The sequence below is a fragment of the Malania oleifera genome, chromosome 12 (assembly GCF_029873635.1).
Source record: "Malania oleifera isolate guangnan ecotype guangnan chromosome 12, ASM2987363v1, whole genome shotgun sequence".
In the NCBI taxonomy this organism is placed as follows: Eukaryota; Viridiplantae; Streptophyta; class Magnoliopsida; order Santalales; family Ximeniaceae; genus Malania; species Malania oleifera.
In genome coordinates, this window is record NC_080428.1 from 75,758,934 (window position 1) to 75,768,206 (window position 9,273).

A 9,273-nucleotide genomic window follows, 5' to 3' on the forward strand; every position below is an offset into this window, starting at 1 on the left:
ATGCAAATCTACTAGAATGGATCATTGGTGGAGCTAGTTCAGAATCCATCCCAAGTCCAGGATAAGGCTTTCTACTCAGTATTTGACTTGTTGACTGTTGTAGAAAGCATAGTATGCGTAGAAATACTGAACTTTAGTTTTGGAAAATATCATTTTTAGGGTGTTGAACGAGGAACCCTGCGGGTACAGGACGAGTATAATTTAGGGGGTTTAGGTAAAGAAATAAACTAAAACAGTTATTTTCCATGCAAATTATTATTATTTATCAGAAAATTAATTTTTAGGAAAGCATGTATTATATTTGTATATTATGGAGAAAATGCATATTTGGAAAAATACTGTTATTATGTTGAAATATATATATATGTATAAAATGCCATAAATTAAGATTTTAGAATATAATGTATGGTTTTATACAGTAATGTGTGGCATGAATATTATTTTACGTGGGAAGTATTATGATATGACAATTTTATGAATAAAGTATGTTTTCAGGATTTGTGAAATAATACAGAACATTATGGTTTCAAAATACATGATAAATGAATTATTTACTCAGAATGATATGTATGAAATGTTCGACACAAGGTCGTGTATTATGTATGATTTCGATACAAGGTCGTATTTATAAAATGTTTGGCGCAAGACCGCAATATGGAAGAAATTGGCGCAAGGCCATATGTACTTATGTATTTATGTTATTACATAAAATGTTATTAGTCTATTTATGTTAGAAAAATATATTATCATGTATTATATGTTATCAGAACCCAGATGATAGTTTAGTTCAGTTATAGGAGCATGGTATCATTGTTATGCAAATCAGATTATTATGTTTCAAACTTGTGCTAACTGCCCCTGCTAGTAGAGGGGGTGGGAGATGGATAGTCGATGTGACTTTTAGTGTAGATTTGTAGACGTCCACCTGACAGTCCAGACCAGGGTGTGGCAGACCTATCGTACTGACAAACATTTTTGACTCGGCAATGGTCGGCCAACCATTGTCGGGTCCCGTCTTCGGGCTACACAACCCGTCATGGGGGGTAATACATGACATCAGCTAACTATACATCCTGAGTTTCGTTTTTATCTATTTGTAGTTTGTTTTACTGGAATCACGATATTCGTTCGCTATAAGTAAGGGGTTTTCTAATAAAGAAAGAAGGTGTCACCCTCTTTTACCAAAAAAAAAAAGTAACAACCTAAAAAGATTTTGATAACCTTCAAGTTGCAAACTTTATTTATAAATGAACCATAATTGAAGTCATGTTGTTTTTACTAACAATGAGAATGTCAACCATGAAATTGACACCATTGTTGTATGGTGAAGAATACTATTCTTTTAGTTTTTTTTTTTTTTTTAATAATCATAAGCAATTCACGGCATTGTTAATTTAGAGATAATTTATTTGATTAGATATAATTGTTTTGTTGTATTATTCATTTTGTTATATCACGATGGGATTACGTATTTAGACAATTTAATAAGGTATATTTTTATTATTTTATGTATTTTTTTCTTCATTTTGAAAACATATATTAACATATTTATGCATAATATATATTTTTAATAATTGAATTTAACTTGCTCCAATTGTGCTATCCCACAATTTTTTAAAAGTCTGTTGTATCTATGCACCCATTCCACCTCCTATTATAGAAATCCTTGGAACTTTTATTAGGAATTAAGACAAAATATATTGGAGATGATCTACTATAGCCAGACAAATGTTTTTGGTTTGGAATTTTTGGAATTGGTTTTGGCTCATACATTTAAACCGTTGGACCTGTCCTTCGTTTCCTCTAAGGTTGTTTGAAATATTTTTGCCTTCAGAAGTGCCCTTTTGGGGTGGATGATGGTGTGAGACCTAGACCTCCACAATGCACTAATTATTATATCCGAAATGGTTAGGGGGTGTCGGGTGATGTCTCGGGTTTCATGCATGAAAATCGAGACTAGAATTCCATCTCTGTTTTTTTTTTTTTTTCACTATACTTTTGTTTGCTTTTTTACCAATTTTGACCGTCTTTAATTATTCGAAGCAGCCCAACTAGGAGTGGTTTGGGGACATTTCAAATTTTTTCCCATGAAAATCAAGAAAATCTTTATCTTTTTTAAGTTTTTCTCATTTTCAAATTTTCTAAATTTTTTTAATATTTTTATGGGTCTTAATAGTCTTTTCATTAGTTTCGTAAATTTAAAAAAAAAATAAAAATCAAAGTCAAAATCAAAGGTCAACGGTCACACACTGCCATTCACGCATGCACGCATATATCACATGTGCGATACCCCAAAAAAGCGTTGTTTTTTTTTAATTTTTTAGATTTATAAAATAAAAAATAAAAAGGCATCAAAACGATGTCATTCTAGTAAGGGCTTATATGTAGTTTTTAAAAACTCTTAAATAAGGGTTTTTCTATAATTTTTTAACAAAATTGTCTAAAACGATGTTGTTTGAGGCTATTTTACCTTTTTTATTCCTTCCTTCGTCTGCCTTCCTCCTCCCTTACTATGCACGTGACTGCAACCTCTTTTTTGCCATTTTTGACTGCTGCCACGTCAGCCAACCTCTGCACAGGCTGTGATGGCCCTCCTACCCCCGCCCTCTCCACGGCCTTGTCCCATCCCCCAGCCTTCCCTCTATCAAAATTAATTGAATTGGTTCTTAATAATTTTACATATTCAAATTATAGTTTGACAAAATAAGCAACACATAATAGACATAAATTGGAGAGAACTTACAATGCACGAACCCCTCCTCTGACTTACGTGCATCACATGATTTGTGAATATTTAAATATAAAATTGTTAGTATCTTTTGTGTAATACTTTTGAACTTACTTTTAACCGTAATTAGAGATAATTGAACCTTAAGTGATGTGTAACAGTCTTGAATCAAATTCTAATGAGGTATTATTTACTTTGATCCATTGGTCTCATGAATTTGTCTTATAAAAGTCATCTCACATAATTAAAGTTTAATCATCCTTATAAGTCGAAAATCTTCTTAATATACATCTTATGTGAAACCGTGACATGATGGTTAATATTTCTTAAAAAAGCAAAATCTATCAAAATATAATACATTGTAATTGATTTCAAAAATATAATATTTTTCATGAAAAACCTTTTGATCATCCTTAAAAACTTATTTTTCTATACGTTTGACCATAGCGTATACATTTGATCTTGCTATTTTCTAAGGTTAAATGATTAACTCTTCATCATTCATACATACACAAAAATAACACAAACAATATTATAGTTATTTTTACTAGCCATGGCTCTACCACTTTTTACTTCTTAAAGCTTTTAAAATATTACAAAAATAAAAATAAAAATTAAATAACATAAGGGCATTTTGAGATAATTGTAAATAATTATAATAGTATTTTGAAATAATTATGAGTAGCTCTAAGTAAAAATAAGACATAATTACAAGAATGTTTTGAAATAATTGTAGATAGTTAAAGGAATATTTTAAAATAATCATCGATAATTATAGTGATAAATTTAACATTTTTGAAAGATGATACTAAATAAGAGAATCCCCTTTATAATAGTATAAATAATTAAGTTATATTCATATTTAGAATAAAAAAATCATTCTCATTGCAGTTGGCCGTTATAATTTGTTAAATATATTTATTCTTTTGTATCATATTAATATTATTTTTAAATCATTCGATTTGAAACAATCTTTATGCCTTTTATACATTTATTTTTATATTTTATTTATTCAAGTAGTAAAATACGTAGGTATATGTCTACGCGAAGGAGGACGAGCTCCTCCCACGTGGCAGTGTGTCATTATTTTCCGTACAGTTTGAAAGCCCCGAGAAGCAACCACGCGGCATCCCCACGCCGCCAGTTCCCCTCTCGCCACGTGTCCAGGCAGGGAGCAGCTTCGTTAACGTTGGATCTGATCGTTGCCCTATGAACATATGACGCGTGTCCAACCGATCCGTAACTACCTCACTATATATCAGGCGCTAAGCTGCTAACGGCCCTATCCCCATCCCAAGCTTCCAAATTCAAACTTTTAAACCCTAAACATACTCAAATTTAAACTCTTCAATCTTCTTATGCTCTTTTATTTGTCAAATCTTTCGCCATTTTTTTGTTCATTGAAGGTCAAATCTCTCTGTCATCGGAGCGAAACTCTTCTTCAATTTTCAATGATATACAATTCCGACGAGTGGGGTCGCCGGGTTCTGACGTTTCCGGCGATCCGGCCCTGCGAGTCCGTCTCTCCGGCGACGCTTCTCGGCTCTCTGATCACGCTAGCCGGTGACATATGCGGCTTCAAAGCGAAGTTCTTCGCCAGCAACAAGCGAAATGCGTGGGAATCGATTCGCCAGGTCGGAGTTCTTCTCGTTTTCCTGGAAGTAGTCCGCGAAACGCAATTGGTTCTCCCAGATTCGATCGGCCTGAGCTTCTCGGAGCTTCACTTGGCCTTTCAGAAGATTCGTTTCCTTCTTGAGGATTGCACGCGCGAATACGCTCGCCTCTGGATTGCAATGAAGTCCGAACAGTTCGCGGTTCAGTTTCGTGTTCTGATCCGGTCGATCGCGACGGCTCTGGATGCTCTGACATCGGAGTCGATTAATGTCTCCGGCGACGCTAAAGAATTGATCGAATTGGTGCAGAGGCAATCGAGAAAGGCGCGATTCGAAGTCGAGAGTAACGATAAACAGATTTCAGAAAAAGTTCTTGCAATTTTGAATCAGTTTCGGGATAATACTGCTCCGGAAGAGAGTGATCTGAAATGGGTTCTCGATCGATTAGGGATTCGGAGTTGGAGCGATTGCGAGAAGGAGATTAAGTTTTTGGATTCAGAGATTGCATTAGAATTGACCAATGCTGAGAAGGAGGTGACATTTCTCAGCAGCCTAATGGGCTTTATGACCTACTGCCGCTGTGTGCTGTTTAATGCTGTTGATTACGGAGTCCCTTGGCAATCCGGCGGAGGCTGCAATGAGGTGCTTAAAACCCTAAACCCTGATGATTTCCGGTGTCCGATATCTCTCGAGATCATGACCGACCCGGTTACGATTTCATCAGGGCATACCTATGACCGATCGTCTATTCAAAAATGGTTTGGAGCAGGTAACTCCACATGCCCCAAAACAGGAAAGAAGCTCAAGAACACAACTATGGTGCCCAATTCGGTCCTCCGCGGACTAATTCGGCAATACTGCTCCAATAATGGCATTCCCATTGGCCAATCGGATGCTCAAAACTGCAATACGGTGAAGAGAGTCGTCGAGGGAAAGGCAGAGGCGGCAATGAAAATGGTGTGTAGTTTTCTTGTTCGGAAACTTGCAGTTGGAACAAGTGAAGAGAGGAACAAAGCAGCTTATGAGATCAAGCTGCTCACCAAGACAAGCATTTACAATAGGTCTTGTTTGGCAGAAGCCGGCGCAATCCCACATCTCTTGAGCCTGCTTTCTTCTAGTGATTCGATTATCCAAGAGAATGCCATGGCTGCCTTGTCGAGCCTCTCGAAACATTCGAAAGGCAAAGCGATGGTCGCGGAGAATGGGGGATTGAAATTGGTATCCCAGGTCCTGAAAAAAGGACCAAAGTTCGAGGTTAGACTACTTGCGGCTGCTACATTGTACTACCTTGCTTCGGTCGAAGAGTACCGGAGATTGATTGGGAAAATCCCGGAGGCTATTCCAGGTCTGGTAGAGCTCATCAAGAACGGAACTGATTGCGGAAAGAAGAATGCACTGGTTGCCGTCTCCAGGCTGCTAATGTACCCTGGCAATCACAAGAAGCTGCTTGCTACCAGAGCAGTCCCAATGCTGCTTAACATTTTGACTTCTTCAGAAAGAGAAGATCTAGCGAAGGATTCCCTATTAGCTCTATCGATTCTAGCAGAGAAACCCGATGGAACACACGCAATTTTATCCGGCCGAGGAGGCCTTAATCTACTTGTGGGGGTTTTAAATTCCTTATCATCAAAGATGGGGAAAGAGTACTGTGCTTCCCTATTGCTGGCTCTGTGCATCAACGGGGGTAATGGTGTGGTTGGGGTTTTAGCAAAGAACCCTTCTGTTATGGGACCATTGTATTCAATGCTAGCCGGAGGCAGCCCTCAGGGGAGGAAGAAGGCCAGTTCGCTCATCAATACTCTCCAAAACTTCTACGAGAGAAGCTCGGATGGCTCGATAAAGCCCCTAGCGGCTCGGAGGGGGCAATTAGTACATATCTAGGAACCAGAAGTACATAATAGTCATTAGTGATTCTTTGATTCAACTGCTCTGTTTTTTTGAACCTGTGACCACGCAAACTGCACATTCTTTGGGTAGGGGATCTTGCTTTTAATTTCTTGCAAGGTTGATTTGATGATTTAAGCAGCTCTGGTTTTTTGAAGAGCTGATGATTGATTTACAGCTTCGGTTTTTGATTGAAGCTGCGTACAGAAGTATTGGTTTAATTCTGATTATTTTTCAGGATCAAGAACAATAAATGAGGTTGTGTTGCAATTCTTTTAGGTTTTAATAAGGGTATATAAACCCTTTGTGTTGATGGAATCATGGAGGTAGTAGTAAAATCTATTCCTTGTTGTAAACATCTCATCAAAGAATTTACATGGAAGTGATTCCGTTCTGATTCTTTTTTTTTTTGGAATACGCACTGGATATCCACGCGTCCGTTTTATGGTCCACGTGACTAATTTTGCGTCCCCTGAAGTTGATCCCACTATTCCAAAGGGAGGGTAAATTCAGGAATCCAGAGGCGAAAACGAGTTCAGGAGGGTTTGAACACCTGACCTCATGAAAGGCATTCCTGCAACCCACACTACCATCTAAACCACACCCTAAGAGTAATTCCGTTTTGATTCTTACATGGAAGTTATCTTGAGGGAATATGAACATTGAAATTGCGGGTACTAGTCATAGATTTCGATAAAGGTTTAGTTTTCCCAGCTTTAAGAGAGGATGAGAGTCTGGCTTTCCATTTGAAATAATACCTTGGTATTTAAGGAAAAAAAGGGTAGAGGTTATTTGAGATAATAACTTGGTATTTTAGGAAAGAAGGATAAATAAGCAAACTCATTATCCGGATAAATTAGTCTAGTGTTTAAAAGGTTTCAGGCATCATCATTCCATAAAAAAAAAGTGAGTAGTGTAGAATGATTTTTTTTTTTTTTTTTATAATGTCAATCAATCAAAGACTCGCAATGATTTTGGGCTACACAATGTGAGCTAACCATCTTCTGTCGTCCTTTTCATCGTCCTTCATATTAAAACTAGAAACTTTCAAGTTTCAACATGAAAATCTCAAATTTTGACTATTGAAATGTCTATAGGATGCTTCATAATTTACCATGTAATAATAAAAGTTGTAATTAAATATTAGACTACCTAAGTGCCTTGTGACTTTTAAAACCTAAACAAAATTATCAATATATTTACGTCGGGTTTGGGAGCAGGATTTCACACCTTAAATTTAAATTTAGATGAATTTAAATAAAATTAAATACAAATTTATTTTATATTTTGTTTAAATTCATACAAATTCAAGTTCAAACTCTCTCAAACATGAAAATTATTAGTATACATTTCATCTCTTGATTAATTAATCAAACCAAATAAATACAATTGTAAATTCATATAAACACAAAAGCTACCCCTAGTTTTCAACATAGATACTACATAGGTGATGTGAAATAACATAAACAAAGAAGCAAGCAGATGGGACCAATGATACCAATGATATTGAGACTCTGAGGTATGAACCTCTGTTCTCCCTTCCACAGCTACCACGTGATTCTTCCTTAATTACAACCACAACTTTTTACTATTTATCAAGTGAAGCAAGTACACTGTAGTTGGATTCTTAAAAGTCAAGCTATAGCCTTTCAAGCCACATTTTTTTATCGTCTTTCTTAAAAATTTTCTTAGTGTCTCAAATCATATACAATGGAGTTAGAAAATGAACAATAAAATGTTAGTTTAGTTAAGTCTGATTGGTATTTAGAGCTACTCAATTTGAAATTGGGTGAACCGTACCAAATAATGGGCCTAAAATATGACCACTGTTCTTTCTTATTTTTATTGAGCTAAAATGGAAATGGAGAATATTGATGAGACTTGATGAGTCTTGATGAAGATGAGCAGCAGATGTGGATGAGCTGTGGAGGAGCCAATTTTGATGCGCTGAAGTGAGAATGTTGGTGTGCTAATCCATCCCATTGAATCCCATTAAAATACCTTCCTTTACTATCCATTTCATTCAACTATAGAATGAGAAGTGTGCGCATGAATGTGGTGTGAGTGAGTGAGTATGAGAGTAATTGTACTGAAGATGAGAGAGAGAAAGGTGTGAGAAAAGGGTTGACTTAAGTGGTGTCTCCTCCTCTTGTATTTTCTCCCAAGTTATAGCGAAATTGGGTATACTCCATGGACATAGGTCAAATTAGACTGAACCACATTAAATCTGGTATTCTTATTTTGTGTGCTTATTTTTACTTGTATGTGATTATTATTCATATATCCCTAACAATTGGTATTAGAGATAGATCGGAGCCTCTGCCTAGTTTCTCAAAATTGAGTTTTGCGTTCACCGTCGTGTTCGTCTCGACAAGAGGAAGCCAACGGTGCAAACCGTAGCTTGAACAAAGGTCCCACGAGCCCGCATGCACCCACAAGCGCCTCCGCTAGTCCGCCGTCATCGCCACGCGCCTCCCAGTAGTCGACATGTGATCTCACGCACCCCCACATGCCGGCAAGCCAAATTAGCACCTCGTCAGCGCCGTGTCAGACCATGTCAGCACCCTATCAGCAACCCAATCAGTCGGCCACCTCACGCACCATGTCAGTAGCTATCAGTCCAATCAGCTGCCACATCAACCACCACGTCATCATCCGAGACCCACTAGCCATGTCAACAGCTGGACCCCCACTTGCCACATCAACAACCACGTCAGCAATTAGTTAACGGTGTTAGTAACGACGTCAGACATATTCCATTAAAGAGGAGAATATTCCATTAACTTTGAAGGAAAGTTGATCAATTTGACTAGGCTTTTCGGAGTCATTTCAAGTTTGTTTTTCAAACGATTTGAACCATTTCTAAGGTTTTCGGCTGTTTTGGATCCAATCGTGTTGTCCAATTGAGTTGATTCCATCTCTAGATAGGCAAATTAAGATGTCGAACGAAAAGAGCTCAAAGATTGAGGTGCTTGACAGCTCCAATTTCGGTTTCTAAAAGATGCAGATTGATTACTTGTGCAGTAAACCATATATATATACCTCAGG

General features: G+C 37.1%; 1 protein-coding gene across 1 annotated transcript; it reads left to right on the top strand.

Annotated features, from left to right (window-relative positions):
* The first annotated feature begins 4,018 nt into the window (after positions 1-4,018).
* LOC131144350 (U-box domain-containing protein 19-like) lies at positions 4,019-6,420 on the top strand. The gene has a single exon (XM_058092935.1). The coding sequence runs from the start codon at positions 4,087-4,089 to the stop codon at positions 6,220-6,222; it is 2,136 nt and encodes a 711-aa protein (XP_057948918.1). The 5' UTR covers positions 4,019-4,086; the 3' UTR covers positions 6,223-6,420.
* Positions 6,421-9,273: the final 2,853 nt, after the last annotated feature.